At 39.3% G+C, this 22,560-nt stretch overlaps 2 protein-coding genes across 2 annotated transcripts; both read left to right on the forward strand.

The window, feature by feature from the left end:
- Nucleotides 1-5,838: 5,838 nt before the first annotated feature.
- LOC124284747 (zinc finger protein 135-like) lies at nucleotides 5,839-7,644 on the forward strand (the record flags this gene model as incomplete). Its single annotated transcript, XM_046720852.1, has 3 exons — nucleotides 5,839-6,268; nucleotides 6,521-6,940; nucleotides 7,109-7,644. Coding segments are annotated over exons 1-3 (1,161 nt in total), but the record flags the coding sequence as incomplete, so codon positions are not given.
- Nucleotides 7,645-16,197: 8,553 nt separating this feature from the next.
- LOC124284781 (gastrula zinc finger protein XlCGF57.1-like) lies at nucleotides 16,198-22,484 on the forward strand. The gene is made up of 3 exons (XM_046720893.1): nucleotides 16,198-16,375; nucleotides 17,972-18,727; nucleotides 19,150-22,484. Exons 2-3 carry the CDS (start codon nucleotides 18,140-18,142, stop codon nucleotides 19,855-19,857), a joined length of 1,296 nt encoding a protein of 431 aa, XP_046576849.1. The 5' UTR covers nucleotides 16,198-16,375; nucleotides 17,972-18,139; the 3' UTR covers nucleotides 19,858-22,484.
- The last annotated feature ends 76 nt before the right edge of the window (nucleotides 22,485-22,560 follow it).

Raw genomic sequence — 22,560 nt, forward strand, 5'->3', positions numbered from 1 at the left:
CAGCCTGGTGAGGAAGACACCTTATGCATCCTGCACTTGAAAGACAACGTGTATAGGCGGGTGTCGTTATCAGATTTTAAAGAGCCTGAATGGTTGATCAACTGAACCCTCACCTCACCTTATATCTCCTTGAAACAAAATAATACTATCTCCAAGATTAGGAACAACAGCATGATTATAGGATCGTTCGTTCCGGAATCTAGTGTACAAGTCATACCAATACCAGACCACTCGGGCAACATGTTAGCTTCCAGTGGGAAGGTGAAGACAGAGATCAAATTACTTGAAGATATGGTGATAGGTTGGGAAGACAGGTGTAATAACCAACGTTGTCGTATTACTAAGGTATCGGGAAACGAACCTTTAGCAAGCCTTGATGGGGTTCGTCTCCTTAATGGAAGTAGAGCTAAGACCCCGCTTTTTTATGTGCAAGTTAATCTAAGTATTATCAGTTTTAAGTACATTAATCGAAGGTTAAATGAAACCCAATTAAAATATCTTTTGTAATATATATTATAGGATGGGGCTATACCCAGTCGTTAGAGGAAGTCGTGAAGACCCTGGAAACCGTGAGAGCGGGTTCCGCTTGAGGCAGTTATGTGATGTAAAACACCAACTAGAACAAGACCGTGACACTTTCGGAAAGCACTATATAAAAGTACCCGTAGAGCTTTCAATGCGTGGATGGGACTGATACTGCCCTTATGGCAACCAGCATGGGACTAGAAGCGCAGGTGTTGGGTTGTTAGCTACCATCGTGGCTGCACCTATAGTGTTAGGTATTGAAATAACAGCTGGGGTGACAGGGGTGTTAGGGTTGGTGCTTAAGTTTGCATCCCGCAGACTGCATCGTAAGGCGTTGAAACACGAAGAGATCAGGGTTCTGGCTGAAGCAAAGCTGAACACAGTAATTGAGCGTATTTCCACGGCACTCACTGACAGTAAGATCTCAGAGGAGGAGTTTCGTTCAATCCTCTCTGAACTCACGAAATATAACAAAATGAAACAAGAGATTCGATCCAAGTCTCGTAAGTCTGTTATCAGCGAGGACGAGAAAAAAAAGTAAATAGAACAGGGGGTACAAAAAGCCCGGCAAGCCTTTATTACGAACACCAAAGAGATCACAGGCGATTCACATTAAACTGTTTCATCGAGGTCAACGTGACATAGCAGCACGTGGAGCTATTATAGAGGCAGCCCAGCTTTGGATGATGCAATCCCAGGATAGACCCGTTAAACCGAGATACGTCCCCGGTAGCTCAGTTGGTTGAGTGGTGCGGCTGTGAGGTATACATGTGGGGTTCAGTATCCGCTGGTGTCTCAACTTTTATAGGTCGGGAAATCAACGGGGGCTCAAAAGTAGTAGATACAATGGTAGCAAGATCTAAGGGCCTGACAAAAGCTTTATTTGTGAAATAAGGCTTTGCAGAGGCTTTGTTGGACTTGGTCCAGGACTATCATTGAATATACTACTGCATTACACTAGACACCGTCAGTACGTGAGTACCATTTGTTGTTTTACCTTTTTGCATTTTAATACTTTTTGTTCACACAAAACGGAAACCAAAACATCGAAACTACATTAAGAAATGGGTTAATGTAGAAATTTTGGGCTAATGGAAATTGGCCTCGAATTTGCAGCACTCAAGCCTCTTTCACACGGGGTTATAGCTAAAATGGCACCACAGCAGAACGGCACCAAAATCGTTTGGCGAAAACGCCTACTGATTTCTGAGCTAAAACGGCACCATATACAAAACACAGTATGATGTTTTAGTTCGTTTAATTATAACATTAGAATCAACATATAAAAAACACAGTATGATAGGACACGTGGTCGTCTTCTTCTTCTAGGGTAGGGGGTTGTTCGACAGCTGGTAAGGTAGTGTCCGCTTCCAAACTTACATGAAAGTTCACTGTGTCCATCATGTTGTCAAATGAATTCCTGCGACAGCGAACACATACGAAAGGGAAATCCTCTTCATTTCGACAAATCTCATGGTACCGTGATACAGAAAGGCCGGTACCACAAACACGATGAGTCCATAAATCACACTCGTCACAAGATACGGCATGTTGATTCTTCCTGACAGTCTTATCTCATACAACACAGTGGTGAGACATTGTGATGAATGATATGTAATGTGTACATTCTTGCGTTTTAAATACAGTTTCATTTTGACACTGAGTTTGGGCGATTTGAGTTGAGTAAATGTACTTAAAACATCAAAGGTTGTGATGTTTTTCCGTTAAATTTACAGGCTTTTCAATCACTCGGCACAGTAGATGTTTTGACTATCGAAGCCGATTATCAGTCAGACTCATTCATTATCTAAACATACTGGAATCCGATTATCAGCTAACACAAACTTTCCAATCACTGTCGGCAGAGTAGACTCATTCCAAAATTCTGTATTCAGATTATCTAATGACAAATAAGATGTTCCCAATAATTAACAGAAATTTTGTAAAGTAATGCTAACTCACCCTCGTGCTGTCACTACACAGGCGTATGTCTCCCTCGTTCCTTAGTGCGATCCACATTCTCCTTACAGTTTTCCCTACATCACTGATTAATATAAAAGCGCGTCATTCATGCATGCACCATGAAATCTACGTCTGACGCCTGACGTCAACAACCCTTTTCAGTTTGAGGCATGTCGGCTCATTCCACGCCACACGTTAATTTGTAGATTACGGAATGGGACGAGTGTGCCAAATGGCATCGGATCCATTCGGCAATTGTCCGTAGAATAAAATCACGTGACACCAAGTCTACCCGTAGCATACGTAATTGTCCGTGACCTATTTGACTCTTTCCGTTCATTTCCGTGGACGTCCACAGGAATGACTTGATAAATTTGCACATTGTGCAACAGTGTGGGCGTAGCTCAGTCGGTTAGCTGTCGAGCTACCAATCGAAGGTCGCGGGTTCGGCGTTCGAACAAACTGGTTGCTTGACGTGACCTACGGCCGGGATCGCCCTCACGAAGTTGTGGTGCTGTATTCTAAAGGTGCTCCATTGAAACAAGTGAACTGATGAAAATTAGCACTTATCTGCATTCGCATCCAATCCTGTTATCCTCCGGTACAAAGTATGGTATGCGACTTGGCCATCCATTTTGTAAGTCGTCTTGAATTTCACCAGCAGCTTATCTACACGCCCACATCCTATGAATTTCGCGGTAGATGATAGCAATGTTGAATATGTCCCACTGTCCCACCGAAATGAAACAAAAACATCCAGGGTGGTCTCAGCAGCGATGAGGTGCAAAGCGACAAACGAATATACGTGACGAATGATATAAACCAATGTCCCGTGAATGCACTTCGCCAGCTCCTTGACAAAAGTGACCCAAATGCCGGATCACTTTTTTCGCACTGTAACAAAGATGCACTTTGTTCCCCAGACGCACACAACATTTGGTATACAGCAACCCCAGTCAGAAAATACCAGTTCACTCATTTCATGTTTGACATATGTCGCAATGCCCAATGTAGTCAGTCATACACTGCTCATTGCCTTCGGGCCACAGCAATTCAAGCCATGAGTGAGGACGCTGGCTTTGAACCGTCACATAATGTTTATGAGTGGCCATAGGAATGAAAGTTCGATGTGTAGAGTTATAGTCGCCACCACTAGACGACTAGTCAAAAACTAAGAATTAGCGAGACGCTTTCCGCCATTGTGCGCCTCGACAAGAGCATGCGACGCGTTGGAACATCAGTTCATGGCATCATGAATCCCAGTCACAGCCCCTTTCCACTTGCGCAAATACTGCTGCCACTAACAATCCTCAGTTCCACTAACTTCATGTCATCGGGCTTCTTTTCCAATTCTCACTTTTCAAACTGTGTCTTTCAGTTCGCTGGTAATATTTCAAATGTTTGAACTTGAAACTTTGCGTTACGGAGCAACGTCACGTTGTGTTGTTCCGCTCTGATTTGCCACACCGATGTTAGCTTGGTTGATTGACAGCTGCTTGGGGTGCTCTATGCTGATTGGCTAATGGTTTGGTAGGCGTGTCATTTTATGTAAATGAGTCACCTGAGTCATGTCGCCATTACCGAATTCTTACACCGAAAATGTCAATCGGTGGTAACAAAGATATCTGTTTCGATGAATTTGATTGTGTTTAAATAAAATATTGTTGAAAGCCTGTAGTATTTGTTGTTGAATTTAATTATAAGGATACACGTAGTATTTCTTTGTTGCATTGAGGTATGAAACTAAAACCAATGTGCAAACGTTAGTAAGAATCCGCCACAGTTTGCACATTGGTTTTAGTTTCATACCTCAATGCAACGAAAAGAAATACACAGTCAATCCTTAATTGTTCGTGATCTCAGGTCAGTTTATATTATTTTTCCGCAGTATTTTGAGGAGTGGTACAAATGCATTACAATCGACACCTACCTACCATATTGGATGAGGTCCTCGCATCTAACTCCCTCAGGTCGAAATGCATTACAATGCATTACACTGGACCCTAACGCTATAAATATAATAATACGTGTACCAGCGATTCAACAGTGTCATAATGCGGTCACATGGCACCTCGCTGTTGTCACAGAACTAAATGGCCATGAATGAGATCATCGTGAAACATAATGCATCTGAAACAGAATGAGAGAATGATAGAGAATTTCATAGAACAACGTCCTTCCATATCCATTAAGAAGCATAAATATATATTGTGTATTTTTTGTATTTATTTCCTGATGATGACGATATGACCCTGACATTTTGTTACAAAGACAACCATACATGTCGTTGAAAACATATGTTTAAAACTTGTCTCCCCACGAAAGGTTTTGTTGCTGGATCTAAAGGCTTCCAGTTGTTTAATGATAGTGTGTGTTTCTTCTTTGTACTATCTGTCATCTGAATTATATATGTGTATATATATGGACGAGTGGCATTTAAAAGTTGTGCATAGATGTCTAAGATATTTTTATGGATTAAACTTCTCTTTTAATTCCTTTGAATGGTCCCGAAACGTCGTGGAGGGGAAATAAAAAGAAGTTTAATAAATAAAAATATTGGAGATTTAGCTGCGTTATCTCCCTTCCATCGATTTGCTATCGCTTGAAACATCGGTAATTTCCGTGACATCATAATGGATTCAATGTTATTCAAGAATTACTACCACGAAGTACCAAATGAGTTGCCATTCACAGCGGGTACATTGAAATGTAACTCTCTTGTAAGCGGGTACATTGAAAATAATAGAAGAGCGCTCAGCCAATCAGAAAATGACATTTATGTGTCAGGTAGGATATATATATATATGTTTATTTATTTATTTATTTATCTTACCTCACACACAAATGTCATTAATGTTGTACATGCAATATCATGTAAATATATTGATGAATTGCAGATCTAATTATGTCACATGTAGAATTACTTCAATGCAGTGTTTTGTAAACTGGGTGTGCTTATGGATATATTGGGGATAATGGAATAATTATCGAATATATTCATTGCTTTTAACCACTTTACACAATGGTGTATATCACCTGTACACTGCTTTGCAGGGCATCTATTTGCTTTTTGTTTGGACGGGATGGTGAACTCCATAGACCCAAAACATGTAACAACATTAAAAGTATGGTAAAAGTATTAACTGAATATAATTCATTGTGAGGCAACAAAGGTGATAATGATACATCCCACCACTGGCATTTTCCACACAGCATACCGAAAATTACTCCACAAAGTTGTTTATAATGTGATGTGTGTGGGAAGACATTTTTACAGTATCGGGTTTGTTATCATGCTACGTGTCATACCATCATATTGTGTATGGTCCCTACCCTACTTGTTATAAGAGTGTGACAGTGTTCCTTATGTTTTCAGTAAACACCATAACATCAACAGGTTAATGGTGGAAGTTGAAAGCAATCTTCAGAATCTTTTCCCGGTCACTGAAACAAGTTAAATCTGTTAAAAGAGTTTGCGGAAACAGAAGATCTCAAGAAGGAATGTTCCATTGGCACCTAGGAAACAGGTGATCTCAAGGAAGAACCCATGATGGAACCCTGGAAACTGGTGATATCATGACAGAACCTATTTTTGGAACCCAGGAAATAGGTGGTTTTGAAACTCATGAAAAACATAGTGGACCAACAAAGCAGCTTCATACATGTAGTGAGTGCATGAAAACATTTTCGAAATCAGGTGACTTGAAGAAACAGATGCTCTGTCAAAGTGGAATCAAGACTTATCAGTGTGCTGAATGTCGGAAAACATTTACACTATCGGGTCATCTGCAGAACCACATGAGGATTCACAGTGGAATCAAGGCTTATCAGTGCATTGTATGTGAGAAAACATTTATGCAATCAGGCTGCTTGCAGATTCACATGAGGATTCACACAGGAATCAAGCCTTATCAATGTCTTGAATGTGGGAAAACATTTGCACGATCAGGTAATCTGCAGAGACACATGAGGATACACACAGGATTCAAGCCATATGAATGTGTTGAATGTGGGAAAACATTTGCACGATCAGGTAACCTGCAGATACACATGAGGATACACACTGGAATCAAGCCTTATGAATGTGTTGAATGTGGAAAAATATTTACAGAATCAGGTCATCTGCAGTCACACATGAGGATTCACACAGGAATCAAGCCTTATGAATGTGTTGAATGTGGGAAAACGTTTACAGAATCAGGTCATCTGCAGAGACACATGAGGATACACACAGGAATCAAGCCTTATGAATGTGTTGAATGTGGAAAAACATTTACAGAATCAGGTCATCTGCAGTCACACATGAGGATTCACACAGGAATCAAGCCTTATGAATGTCTTGAATGTGGGAAAACATTTTCACAATCAGGTACTCTGCAGAGACACATGAGGATACACACAGGAATCAAGCCTTATGAATGTCTTGAATGTGGGAAAACATTTGCACGATCAGGTAACCTGCAGATACACATGAGGATACACACAGGAATCAAGCCTTATGAATGTGTTGTATGTGGGAAAACATTTACAAAATCAGGTCATCTGCAGAGACACATTAGGATTCACACAGGAATCAAGCCTTATGAATGTGTTCAATGTGGGAAAACATTTACAGAATCAGGTCATCTGCAGAGACACATGAGGACTCACACAGGAATCAAGCCTTATGAATGTGTTCAATGTGGGAAAACATTTACAGAATCAGGTCATCTGCAGAGACACATGAGGACTCACACAGGAATCAAGCCTTATGAATATGAATGTGGGAAAACATTTGCAGAATCAGGTCATCTGAAGTCACACATGAGGATTCACACAGGAATCAGACCTCATCAGTGCATTGTATGTGAGAAAACATTTATCCAATCAACTTGCTTGCAGATACACATGAGGATTCACACAGGAATCAAGCCTTATGAATGTGTGGAATGTGGAAAAGCATTTTCGGAATCAGGTCATCTGCAGAGACACATGAGGATACACTTAGAAATCAAGCCTTATGAATGTGTTGAATGTGGGAAAAAATTTGCACAATCAAGTCATCTGCAAACACACATGAAAATTCACAGTGGAATCAAGCCTCATCAGTGCATTGTATGTGAGAAAACATTTTCACAATCAAGTAACCTGCAGGAACACATGAGGATTCACACAGGAATCAAGCCTTTGAATGTGTTGAATGTGGGAAAGCATTTTACACCATCAGGTCATCTGCAGTCACACATGAGGACTCACCAGAATCAAGCTTCCTTATGAATGTGTTGAATGTGGGAAAAATTTGCACAATCAGGTCATCTCAAGCAGGACACACATGAAAATTCACAGTGGAATCAAGCCTTATGAATGTGGGGAAACATTTACACGATCAAATTGTCTGCAGAGACACACAAAATTGAACAGGGATCAAGCCATATGAATGTGTTGAATCTAGGGGAAATTTACTCTATCAGGTTAGAAACACATGAGGATTCATCAACTGACAGAAGTTGAAATCTGTTATATCAGGAACTGGTTACACACAACTGGCTTATAGGAAGTCGGATCAAGACAAAGCATTATGGCATGAACTATCATCATCTAGCTGGAGGCTCTACCTGGTGGGTAGGGAGGATAGGCGTGGGTCACGGCTCTGATAAAAAGTGAGTAATGAAGTTATAAAAAATGGATTGCTCGCTGCCAAATATACGTAATTCTGTGTCATCACTTTATACAGACGATGGGGTGTGATTTACGGTATACAGGTCACTCGAATCGACCCACTGTTTCAGCTCAACATACATCGCCTTCAATGTCAATGATACACCCAGTGAAACAAGTTTTAAGATACTGAGAAAGAAATTCACCACGCGCTTTCGAGAATGTCATGGATTTAAAAGACCCTACTGAGTTCAACAAAGTAAAACGCCCAGTAAACAATGAGTCACGACATATTTTCTCAAATCTGGAAATGTATGGTGTGGAACATTGAAGGCTTAAAACGCCATGAAACTAACATCCCATTCAAGAATACTATTAACCAATATGATGTTGTGTCTCTCGGGAAACATGGGCCAGTGAACGAGATGTATTCTTATTTCGGGTATATACAATTCCACCAGACAACGACAAGAAACATAGCACTATCAGGAATTCTGGTGGCATATTTTGTAGTAAAGGAATCCTTATCTCAGTGTGTTTCACAATATATAACACAGTCCCAAAATATGTTGTGGCTTCATTTCAAATCCAGTTATGATGATACTCACCTGTTTCTTTGTAATGATATATTTTCTCTGAGGAGGTCGAAAGGAACACTCTGATGAAGGGTTTGGATATACTTGAAGCTGACATTATACATATAAAATCTAAACGCCTAACTGTGATGTGATAGTTCAAGGCGATTTTAACGGAAGAGCTGGATATGGTTCTCAGCTTGATTACATCATAGCCGATGACGTCACATATTTACCAATAGAGGATGACATAAAGTATGGACAAGACAGTCCTCCTCAAAGACGATCACAAGACTGTGAATGAGGTTGATGAACGAGGTTACAGCCTACTTGACTGTTGTAAATCAACAGGGCTTAGAATATGTAATGGGAGACTATTCGATGATAAACTTGTTGGAAAAGAAACATGTTTTGCTGACGATGGACAAAGTGTTGTAGATTATGTTTTGTGTTTTTAAAAGTGCTTTGAAAGGTTTGTACAATTTGATATTCCTGATTGTGTAGAATCTACCCATACACCTGTGACCTTTTCTGTTGTTATGGATGCAGCTGACCCAGTCTCTTATGATGATGATTTGATAACAAGACCTAGATATTTCTGGGCAGAGGAAAAAGCGAGAACAGTATGTTGATTCATGGAATTCCATACCATCGGATTATACAGAAAACTTTAATTCACTGGTTTCCAACAGACAAGCAAGTTCCACCTGTGATTGCATTATTAAACTTGTTCAGTGTTGCGCTACATGCTTTAAAAACACTTCAATTTAAAATCTGATCGTGCAAAGGGGGATAACTGGTTCGATACGGAATGCAAGACGGCCAGACAGGTGGCTCGCCGTCTACTTTGTGCGTTTCATGCAACAAATGACGTTGTCGCTAGATTGATCTATATTGAGGCAAGACATCGCTATAAACAACTTTTTACAAATTATCACAGGCATTTATCACATTCACTAATAATCTTGAACAAGCACTTTTGATAACAAACAGTAAACTGTTTTGGTGAAATCAACACCCTCTAGAGGTGTAAACAGCATTAGTGCCACAGACTGGACTGTTGATTTTAAGAATTTATTCAGTGGAACAATATATCAGTTAATGAAGCTGACTTTTATCAATCAATACATCATTTTGTGAACTCCATCGATAATGAAGTAATGAATGAATCTGTTAATATTGAACTTGACCTTGACAGAGATATATCTTGTAAAGACAATCCTAGATGTTTCCAGTATGCATTAAGGTAAGGCACCTGGATTTACAGGAATACCAATTGAGTTTGTTTTTTTAAATGCTCACCTGTTTAGCCAAGTATATTTTCCTTGCTTTTAAGAAGCGCAGTAACTTCCTCCAGTGTCATGACAATGTATCAATGTATGAATGTGTACCTACTATGACGCTACCTCTGTTTTGCGATGTGAATTGATGATGGTGTAATTGTATACTGGGTCTGTGGCATGTTTACAGAATAAACATTCATTCACTCATTCGTTCACTATACGGAATTATCAGACTGCAATCACGATGGAGAAATAAGGCTGATGACAAATGTTGGTCGATTAAGGGCAACCAGTAGAGCACAGCCGTGTCAGTGAGTGGACAGACGATTTGTAATTGGCTACACAGAACCACCCGCATGCCCGATGTCCACGTGTGATCCCACGATTGGCGGAGCGTCATATTACTGTAAGACATATTTAATTAGTGTCAAGGGCGGCAATACTGGAACAGTCGTCGTTTTCGGATGGATCAAATTTTAATTTTGACTTCCTTGACGGAGTGTAATGGGCTAAAATTAAACCAAGTTGACATCGAACGTTTGATTAGGAATATGCTTCGTCTGATACCGGATTGTCTTGAGAACAGAGGCAGATTGAGGCGACATTAATGAAACACAGACGTCTGATGACAACCATTAAGTATGACATGTATTGTTTTCATCTACATCTCTCAAGTGAGGACATATATATGTAATTTGGCTTCAGTACAGTTTCCTGTGCTATATTATGTGTCAATAGTTAATGGAATTAAGGATGATGTGCAGATAAATTGGTGATGTGTTTTCTTATAAAATAAAATAAATATACCATTGAAAGGTATCTTTGCGATACTTTCTGGATGCCTCGCACAAATGGTAGTAACTCCCATTTCTTCTGAGGACACACACCACCTGTTTGCATTACAGTCCAGACTAGAGAGTGACACACTGACCAGAATGCATAATCCCCTAAACAAGTCGCAATATGTGGAGCAAAATGTTTCGGAGTATATATTCTTACTCCTTCATTGGGTGAAGAATACACTTTCTCCTTCATAAGATGAAGAATATACATACTCCTTCAGCAGAAGAAGAATATACATACTCCTTCAGCAGATCAAGAATATACATACTCCTTCTTCAGCAGATCAAGAATATACATACCCTTCAGCAGATCAAGAATATACATACTCCTTCAGCAGAAGAAGAATATACATACTCCTTCAGCAGATGAAAAAATATACATACTCCTTCAGCAGATGAAGAATATACATACTCCTTCAGCAGATGAAGAATATACATACTCCTTCAGCAGATGAAGAATATACATACTCCTTCAGCAGATGAAGAATATACATACTCCTTCAGCAGATGAAGAATATACATACTCCTTCAGCAGAAGAAGAATATACATACTCCTTCAGCAGATCAAGAATATACATACTCCTTCAGCAGATCAAGAATATACATACTCCTTCAGCAGATCAAGAATATACATACTCCTTCAGCAGAAGAAGAATATACATACTCCTTCAGCAGATGAAAAATATACATACTCCTTCAGCAGATGAAGAATATACATACTCCTTCAGCAGATGAAGAATATACATACTCCTTCAGCAGATGAAGAATATACATACTCCTTCAGCAGATGAAGAATATACATACTCCTTCAGCAGATGAAGAATATACATACTCCTTCAGCAGATGAAGAATATACATACTCCTTCAGCAGATGAAGAATATACATACTCCTTCAGCAGATGAAGAATATACATACTCCTACAGCAGAAGAAGAATATATATACTCCTTCAGCAGATGAAGAATATACATACACCTTGATTAGCTGAGGAATATTCACATTCCTTCATTAGGTGAAGAATATACTTACTCATCAAGTAAGGAATGTTTTTACTCCTTCATCAGTAAGAAAATACTCTGAAATGTCATTTTCAGTAAATGTACCCGTTAATGTGCATCATTTGGAAATGCTATGCAAAGACTCAGTGAGATATTGTGTTTTTGTGTCCCTCCACTATATAAGTAGATGCAGTTTTGACTGCCAAGATCTAAACATATATCTTGGAATGAAATGAATTCTGAAGTCATAATTTATCCTCAGCTCATTCTTCTCTTTTAATCTGACATAGTTTCCTGTCGGGCTTAAGAGCAGCTGTCATACGTTGAATGTATGATTTTCAGTGATTCATTCATATAACTTTCTCAACTATCTTTGCTTTATGCATTTCATCATTCATTGGTGATTAATTTGTTAAAAACAAGGTAAACCAAAACCACGACGCAGTGATGAACTGATTTTATACAAAAGGTGCGACGTAATGCTGTGTAAATAAGACTTGAGACCTGAGGTTAGGTGGCTGATTAGATTCCAGTTAGTGTACTAATGTCTCCAACTTGAACGGGCCAACATTTGATCAATAATTGAAAGCCTGAATTGATATGTAATCGATAATCCTAATTCAACTTAGTACGTAACACGAGTTCTGATTGGTCAGTGCTGTAAATGTCCGTCTTTATAATCAGCATATACGGTCGCAATTTGAAACCGATTCACCAAAACGTTTGAGTGTGCCCCTACACTACAGTGTTTTTCAGGACATTATCATATGCAGAAACCCTAGGTATTCAATTAACTCCACTATTAAAGCTACATGGATGTAATACATATAATATATGTGTTACAAAATGACAAAACAGTATCATAAATTTAATTGTAAGTTGACTTCAAACAATTTGCAACGGGCTGTTGACCTAACACTGTTAGGTCATGGAACAAGATTTATGACGTCATTATGGAGCGTGACGTCATCTGCTTTGAGTGTACTGACGGAGGTCAGTACAAAAGCGAAATGTAAACAGAGATAAGCACTTCGGTAAGAATGCATTATACAGGAGTTTTCCGCCATATTCTATTATCACGCAACTTCGCCAATTTATGTTATTGTTTAGGATTATTTGAGGGGTAGCATATGCATTACACCGGACACCTGCCTACCATATTGGATTAGGTCCTAACTCTAAAACGCCTCAGGTAAGAATGCATTACACAGCCTCACAGGACCCTTGGAAAGATTTCCGCCCATAACCCCCGTATTTTCTTTAAATCATTCTATGCCTACGAATATAGGCCTATCTTGTTGGGGTGGGTTTTAATAAAAAAAACTAACGATAAACCCTAACCTAAACCTAACCCTAAACCCCGAAATAATCCTGGTTAACTGAATGCATTTCACGCGGATGATACAGATGGAACTGTTACCGGACCCTTTCCGCCATATTCTATTATTCGCAGCTACAGTCAATTTTCATCTTATTTTTTAGGATTTCTTTGACGGGTTCACCCGACACCAACATATCATATTAACCCTAAACCACTCAAAATAAATCTAAAATATAAAAATAAAATGACTAAAGCTGCGAATAAATGGTATCTGGTATGATGCATTCTTACCTGAGGGGTTTAGGGTTAGGGACTTCATGCAATATGGTTGGAAGGTGTTAATATTATACGATATTTATATAGCGCACATATAACCCGGCAACTAGTGCTTGCTCCAGGCGCTGGTATTTTTTCCCTCGATCATTTGATGTCAGTCTCAACGGCCCATCGTGTTATCAATTTCAACTCCCTGGGGATCATACAACTCTTGCAGCCACTAGACGCACCGAGTTATTGTGGCCTTCTCATCCTAACGAGGTACCCATTCACAGCTGGGTGGACTGGGGACACATAGTCACAGCACTTTGTCCAAGGTTCACTGCCCGTTGCTGTGCCCGCAACTTGTGTTTGCATCGTATTCATGTGGCCACCATCTGGTCATATACCAACAGATTCGTGGCTTCTTGTAAGGGCACAGGATGTGTACTGTACATACGGGTTGTGATAACACTGCACACAAAGTTGACTCCGAGGTTTTTACGCCCGGTCAGAGGTTGGCTCCATCCGACACCTTCAAGCCTGCTGGACACTAGCCTGGCACCTTAGCCAGCTCGCCCAAATCTTCCGGCCCTGATAGTACCCAGATATTTATATACTCTTTCACTGTTTCTTCCTGTCCATTAATACAAACATGTTTCAGTTTGTTTTGTTTTCGTTTATTTGCTTCGGAAGTCAATTATCATTTCCTTTGTTTTGTTTATGTTCAGGGTGAGGAAATTGTCTTTGCACCATGAAGTAAACGCATCAATATTTCTCCTATACTCTAATTCCGATTGACAAATAAACCCAACCAAAGCGGCGTCATCAGCAAATTTGAAATTCAAACTGGTGGATAAATGAGATATACAGTCATTTGTATATTGTGTGAAGAGGACAGGAGACAGGACACAGCCTTGAGGAGCACCGGTTGAATTGACCCGAACACGTTGAGGTCGGTTAATTAAGAAGGCCTCTACCCACTTGATGGTGTATAGCCTGATAGGTGTTAAGTTCGAATTGCATGTGGTCAGTGATCGAAGTTGTGTATTGAATATTGTCATTAGCAGACATGCAGGCAGTCACATAGGTGTCAATAAAACAGACATTGAGGTCTGTGACAACGACATATCTATATCACAGTTAGAAATTGTGTCAACGCTGAATAATGACATTGCTTTTAAGTATCGAACTGAGAAAGTGACTCGGTAAGAAGAACGTGTGGTGAAATAGACAAATGAAATTATATCAACAGTTAAATCGGTAATCTACTGTCATAACATATAAAAAGCTCGCGCCTGTGAAATATCAACGAAACATTAGAAAAAATAGCTCACACTAAAGCCTTCACCGAGTATTCACCGGACAACCAGCTTCCAAGCTGCGTGAACCTATTTCACTGCGCATGTGCTATGAGCGCAGCACCATACCGAAATCAGAATCTGCAAAGTTGTGTTTTAAGTTGCATGTGACCTTTAATTAAGTTCAAGATAATTCGCTCAAAGCATTTCATGATTATTGGAGTAAGAGGCACTGGGCGGTAGTCATTAATTATTGAAGGTTTTGACTTTTTGGGAACGGGGATTATATGCGAGCAGAGACCATATAATAGACCATATAATAGATCTATAATATGGTCTCTGATGCGAGGTTTTCCATATTGTTGGTATATGATGGTCGTCGACAGACATCTGGAAGATCACTCTGTATATCCCGCACAACTGTTCACAACATTCTCGTAGTGCAATGCCAGGTATTCCATCAGGGCCGATTGATTTCCGAATATTAATCTTCCTAAATGTTAGCATCACATCAAGGTCGGTGATAACTAAAATATCATCTTCTGGTAGGCTTTGAATGAAGGCATTTCTTGTCTGAGAGAAGTTAGCACAACATCTTTCCATATCCAGTAGGAAGCATAAATATAAACTGTGTATATATTATTTTTCCCGATCATGGCGATATGATCCGAAATTTCGTTACAAAGACAACCATACATGTCGTTGAAAAACACGTTTAAAACTTGTTTCCCCACGAAAGGTTCTGTTACTGGATCTAAAATCTCTCAAGTGTTTAATGATAACAGTTTTAACTATCAAATAATTTCACAACAAGTTATAAAAGTTACCAACTATAAAATTTATTTTATACAATAGACCATTTCTAACAGTAAATACAATACGCAATCACGCTGCCAGAGTTGTATTCTACAAATGATAAATTAACAGCACAATTATTGTTAAAAGAGTGGAAAAGCAGGATTTTACGAGCGCTTTCATCAGAAGTATGCCTCCGGCATACCGAGTGTAAACTACATTTTATTCAAAATCTTATCTTCTGAACGGCAGAGATGCCACCATCCATTTCTGAATAAATGATCTTTCTTCTTCAACCATTCTCCGAAGAATCCTCGATCTCCGTTAGTTTCTATTGTGACGTGATCTCCGTTATTTTCTATTGCGACCTGAACCTAGATACAGAAACCTTCACAAGGCCTTGTTATGACGTCACAACATGGCGGCGCCCATGTCGAAACGTAGCTTACACGAAAAAGCACAAATCAAGACTAAAGACGCTAAATATATTATGCCACATCAGGTAGACGCTTAGTATAAACTACCGGGCGCACTTTTCATTTAATCAGCGCTGCTGGGGCTCGAAGCCCAACCCTAACCTAAGGATCGATGAACGACTGCGTTATAGTAAGACAGTGCAGTAGAGCTACAGAGAAGCCGCGCTTGGCGCGATCACTGATTGCTCATTAGCATAATACGCCGGGCTTCCAACGGTATTCTAGCCAAGGCGCTCTGTTTTACATAATAATTCCAACGGTATGAGCTTTCGAAATCCTAGGATCACGGCAAATTATATGTTAAAGTGCACTGGCACGGAACAACACCATATGCACAGTGTAACTGATACCGCGGGAATTAGTATACAGACAAAATACGTCGTAATAGTAAACATATTTATACACGGTAATTATTATAGGTTACCCTGTACATTACATAAATTTAGATCTATATGTATATATGGAAAAGAAGGCAATATTATTATATTCATTTTGAATTAGTTCATATGATTAAACTCGTATTATGTAATCAAATTGGTCAAAGATAGCACTGGATTTGATTATGTTCACATGAAGAGGTACATGTATTTGAATGGTGTCCTCCCATTACGCAAACAGGCAGTTCGCAGGCGTCTTAAAAAAAACAACATTTACGGTTCAATGAACAGATTATCTACTACCTGTTACCTACACATTATAATGGAATAGTCCAAATAAAAACGCCAGAAAGAAAAGTTGATATTCTGATGAACATTTTGGTTTAACCAGGGATAATCTACAACGTTATATAGTCTCCCTGGTTTATTTTATCAGCAGCTACGATGTAGAATAATATACCCTTAGCTATAAGAAACTGCAACTCTGTTGCATCATTTGAATTCTTATATCTACGTGAAAGAAAAATGTGTTTAATGATAGGGTGTGTCACTCCTTATGCTATCTGTCATCTAAATGATATAAATATATGGAAAGGCATTAATTTTGTACATGCAATAGTATTATGTAAATATATTGATGAAAGGCAGATCTAATTATGCTGACATGAAGAATTATTTCAATGCAGTGTGTTTTCAACTGGGTGTGCAATTGAGCAAAATGGAATAATGATCGAATATTCATTGCTTTTAACCAAATACGCATCAAAAAGCCCCAATCATCAAATAGAGTGGTCTGACATCACCATTCTCTCTAACAAACAAATGACTTCACTAAACGCAAGCTCACCGAAGCCATCCACATCAAACGCCAAAGCCCACCATCAACCGAGACCAAGGATACTTCATTCCATCCGCCTATGATGCACTCATCCACCAAGCCCAATCTACTGTATAAACTCACTGTTGTATAAACATGTCATTATCATTTGTACATCATTGGCTTCTACGCCTGTCCTTTGTCTACTCTCTGGCTTCATCAGCCTTCTGCCTAGCCAATTATATTAATTATGTTGTTTTCTTTGTTACATCCAGTATATATACACTTCCCCCTTCTTCATGTCCCATTATGCTTGACAACGGTACAAGAATCTGTATCGAAACGTCGCACTCACGAATAAAAAGAAGTTGTTATCCATAAAGTTTGTTCTATATTGTACTTACCAACTTCTAAAATGCCACTCAAAGAAGAAATTGTACACAGTGGTGTATATCACCTTCGCTTTGCAGGACATCTAATTGTTTTGGTTTTGATTGGGATGATGTACTCGCCATAGCCCTTAAATATGTAACATAAGTAAAAGTATATCCATACGTGTCATCACATTGAGGCAACAGAGATGTTTTCAGATAATTATACATCCACTTTGCATTCTGACCTTCGGTTCTTACCGAAACCGGTTTTGAAAATCACTCCGCGAAAGTTGTTTATAGTGTGTTGTATGTGTGTTCGGAAGACATTTATGCAGTATCAGGTTTGTTACCATGCTACGTGTCATACCATCATATTGTGTATGGTCTCTACCCTACTTGTTATAAAAGTGTGACAATGTTCCTTATGTTTTCAGTAAACACCATAACATCCACCGTTAATGAAGGAAGTTGAACGCAAGCCACAAAATCCTTTCTCTGTCATTGAAACAAATGAAATCTGTTGACAGGGTTTGCTGGACACCTTGGAAACAGGTGCTGTTAAGAAAGAACCACTTAATGGAACACTGGAATCATGCTGTCCCATGAAAGAATACATGAATGCAACCCTTCAAACAATTGAAACAATGGAAAGACCCGTTACTGGAACCCTGGTTCTGCTGACACACATGGAGATTCACAGTGGAATCAAACCTCACCAGTGCCTGGTGTGTGAGAAAACATTTACAGCCTCAAGTGACCTGCAGAAACACATGAGGGTTCACAGTGGAATCAAGCCTCATGAATGTGTTGAATGTGGGAAAAAATTTACACAGTCAGGTAATCTGCAGAAACACATGAGGATGCATTCAGGAATCAAGCCTTATGAATGTGTTGAATGTGGGAAAGCATTTTCAGAATCAGGTAATCTGCAGAAACACATGAGGACTCACACAGGAATCAAGCCATATGCATGTGTTGAATGTGGGAAAACATTTACAGAATCAGGTAGTGTGCAGATACACATGAGGATTCACAGAGGAATCAAGCCTTATGAATGTGTTGAATGTGGGAAAGAATTTGCACAATCAGGTCATCTGCAGGGACACATGAGGATACACACAGGAATCAAGCCTCATGAATGTGTTGTATGTGGTAAAACATTTACAGAATCAGGTCATCTGAAGAACCACATGCAGACTTCACATCAAGCCTTATGAATGTCTTGAATGTGACCTGACAATTCACAGTGAATCAAGCCTCATCAGTGTGTGAGAAAACATTTATGCAATCAACTTGCTTGCAGATACACATGAGGATTCACACAGGAACCAAATGAATGTGTTGAATGTGGGAAAACATTTACACAAACTCAGGTCATCTGCAGAAACACATGAGGACTCACACAGGAATCAAGCCTTATGAATGTGTTGAATGTGGGAAAAACATTTACAGAATCAGGTCATCTGCAGGGACACATGAGGACTCACACAGGAATCAAGCCTTATGAATGTGTTGAATGTGGGAAAAATTTGCACAATCAGGTCATCTGACACATGAGGGGAATCAAGCCTTATGAATGTGTTGAATGAGATCAGGTAATCTGCAGGGACACATGAGGATTCACACAGGAATCAAGCCTTATGAATGTCTTGAATGTGGGAAACAATTTGCACAATCAAGTCATCTGCAGAGACACATGACAATTCACAGTGGAATCAAGCCTCATCAGTGCATTGTGTGTGAGAAAACATTTATCCAATCAACTTACTTGCAGATACACATGAGGATTCACACAGGAACCAAGCCTTATAAATGTGTTGAATGTGGGAAAGCATTTACACGATCAGGTCATCTGCAGTCACACATGAGGACTCACTCAGGAATCAAGCCTTATGAATGTGTTGAATGTGGGAAAGAATTTGCACAATCAAGTCATCTGCAGGGACACATGAGGATACACACAGGAATCAAGCCTTATGAATGTGTTGAATGTGGGAAAAAATTTGCACAATCAAGTCATCTGCAGGGACACATGAGGACTCACACAGGAATCAAGCCTTATGAATGTGTTGAATGTGGGAAAGAATTTGCACGATCAGATAATCTGCAGAAACACATGAGGACTCACACAGGAATCAAGCCTTATGTATGTGTTGAATGTGGGAAAGCATTTACAGAATCAGGTACTCTGCAGAGACACATGAAGACTCACAGAGGAATCAAGCCTTTTGAATGTCTTGAATGTGGGAAAAAATTTGCACAATCAGGTCATCTGCGGACACACATGAAAATTCACAGTGGAATCAAGCCTTATGAATGAGGGGAAACATTTACACGATCAAATTGTCTGCAGAGACACACAAAAATTGCACAGGAATCAAGCCATATGAATGTGTTGAATCTAGGGGGAAATTTACTCTATCAGGTTAGAAACACATGAGGATTCACCAACTGCCAGAATTTGAAATCTGTTATATCAGGAATTGGTTACACACAACTGGCTTATAGGAAGTCGGATCAAGACAAAGCATTGTGGCATGAACTATCATCATCTAGCTGGAGGCTCTCCCTGGTGGGTAGGGAGGATAGGCGTGGGTCACGGCTCTGATAAAAAGTGAGTTTTGAAGTTATAAAAAATGGATTGCTCGCTGCCAAATATACGTAATTCTGTGTCATCACTTTATACAGACGATGGGGTGTGATTTGGCGGTATACAGGTCACGAATCGACTGTTTCAGCTCAACATACATCGCCTTCTTGTCGAGACGAGCAAGGCGACGGGCCACCATGTCCATGCGAGCGATGCACGTGCGCCGGTGCATATTGACCTGGCTCAAGCTGACTTTGTTTTCTTTGCTACTTTTGTTGATGAGTCACAGTATTGAACTGAACCCAGGTCCTCGGCGTCAAGCAGCTTTAGATGGGGAATTTTCTTTGTCCGATATGTTTAAGGAACTTACGGATATGCGCCAAGAAATGAACGATAACTTTGAGAATCTTTCAGGAAAAATTACCAAAATGGAAAATGACATACTCGAGTTGAGTGAAGATAATGCAGACATGCGAGATACTGTGGACAAGCTTACCCAGACGGTTAATAGCCTTGAAAGCCAAGCGAGACAGAAAAATTTGATATTTTTCAATGTCAATGATACACCCAGTGAAACAAGCGAAGATACTGAGAAAGAAATTCACGATGTGCTCGAGAATGTCATGGATTTTAAAGACCCTACTGAGTTCAACAAAGTAAAACGGCCCAGTAAACAATGAGTCAGACATATTTTCTCAAATCTGGAAATGTATGGTGTGGAACATTGAAGGCTTAAAACGCCATGAAACTAACATCCCATTCAAGAATACTATTAACCAATATGATGTTGTGTCTCTCGTGGAAACATGGGCCAGTGAACGAGATGTATTCTTATTTCCGGGGTATATACAATTCCACCAGACAACGCACAAGAAAAATAGCACTATCAGGAATTCTGGTGGCATATTTTGTAGTAAAGGAATCCTTATCTCAGTGTGTTTCACAATATATAACACAGTCCCAAAATATGTTGTGGCTTCATTTCAAATCCAGTTATGATGATACTCACCTGTTTCTTTGTAGGATATATTTTTCTCTGAGGAGGTCGAGTGAACACTCTGATGAAGCGGTTTTGGATATACTTGAAGCTGACATTATACATATAAAATCTAAACGCCTAACTGTGATGTGATAGTTCAAGGCGATTTTAACGGAAGAGCTGGATATGGTTCTCAGCTTGATTACATCATAGACGATGACGTCACATATTTACCAATAGAGGATGACATAAAGTATGGACAAGACAGTCCTCCTCAAGAGACGATCACAAGACTGTGTTATTAATGAACGAGGTTACAGCCTACTTGACTGTTGTAAATCAACAGGGCTTAGAATATGTAATGGGAGACTGTTCGATGATAAACTTGTTGGAAAAGAAACATGTTTTGCTAACGATGGACAAAGTGTTGTAGATTATGTTTTGTGTTTTTAAAAGTGCTTTACGATGATGATTTGATAACAAGACCTAAATATTTCTGGGCAGAGGAAAAAGCGAGAACCGTATGTTGATTCATGGAATTCCATACCATCGGATTATACAGAAAACTTTAATTCACTGGTTTCCAACAGACAAGCAAGTTCCGCCAGTGATTGCATTATTAAACTTATTCAGTGTTGCGCTACATGCTTTAAAAACACTTCAATTTAAAATGTTATCGTGCAAAGGGGGATAACTGGTTCGATACGGAATGCAAGACGGCCAGACAGGTGGCTCGCCGTCTACTTTGTGCGTTTCATGCAACAAATGACCTTGTCGCTAGATTGATCTATATTGAGGCAAGACACCGCTATAAACAACTTTTTACAAATTATCACAGGCATTTATCACATTCACTAATAATCTTGAACAAGCACTTTTGATAACAGTAAACTGTTTTGGTGAAATCAACACCGTCTAGAGGTGTAAACAGCATTAGTGCCACAGACTGGACTGTTGATTTTAAGAATTTATTCAGTGGAACAATATATCAGTTAATGAAGCTGACTTTTATCAATCAATACATCATTTTGTGAACTCCATCGATAATGAAGTAATGAATGAATCTGTTAATATTGAACTTGACCTTGACAGAGATATATCTTGTAAAGAAATCCTAGATGTTTCCAGTATGCATTAAGGTAAGGCACCTGGATTTACAGGAATACCAATTGAGTTTTTTTTTAAAATGCTCACCTGTTTAGCCAAGTATATTTTCCTTGCTTTTAAGAAGCGCAGTAACTTCCTCCAGTGTCGTGACAATGTATAAATAAATGTGTACCTACTATGACGCTACCTCTGTTTTGCGATGTGAATTGATGATGGTGTAATTGTATACTGGGTCTGTGGCATGTTTACGGAATAAACATTCATTCACTCATTCGTTCACTATAAGGAATTATCAGACTGCAATCACGATGGAGAAATAAGGCTGATGACAAATGTTGGTCGATTAA

The sequence above is a fragment of the Haliotis rubra genome, unplaced genomic scaffold (genome assembly GCF_003918875.1).
Source record: "Haliotis rubra isolate DU_JTF1 unplaced genomic scaffold, ASM391887v1 Scf344, whole genome shotgun sequence".
Lineage (NCBI taxonomy): Eukaryota > Metazoa > Mollusca > Gastropoda > Lepetellida > Haliotidae > Haliotis > Haliotis rubra.

Excerpts from the sequence above, each read along its gene's own strand:
- LOC124284781 (XM_046720893.1), top strand. The coding sequence starts at position 18,140 with ATGAAAGAATACATGAATGCAACCCTTCAAACAATTGAAACAATGGAA. Across the intron at positions 18,728-19,149 it reads CAGGTCATCTGAAGAACCAC|ATGAGGATTCACACAGGAAT; the intron begins ATGCAGACTTCA and ends CTGCAGGGACAC.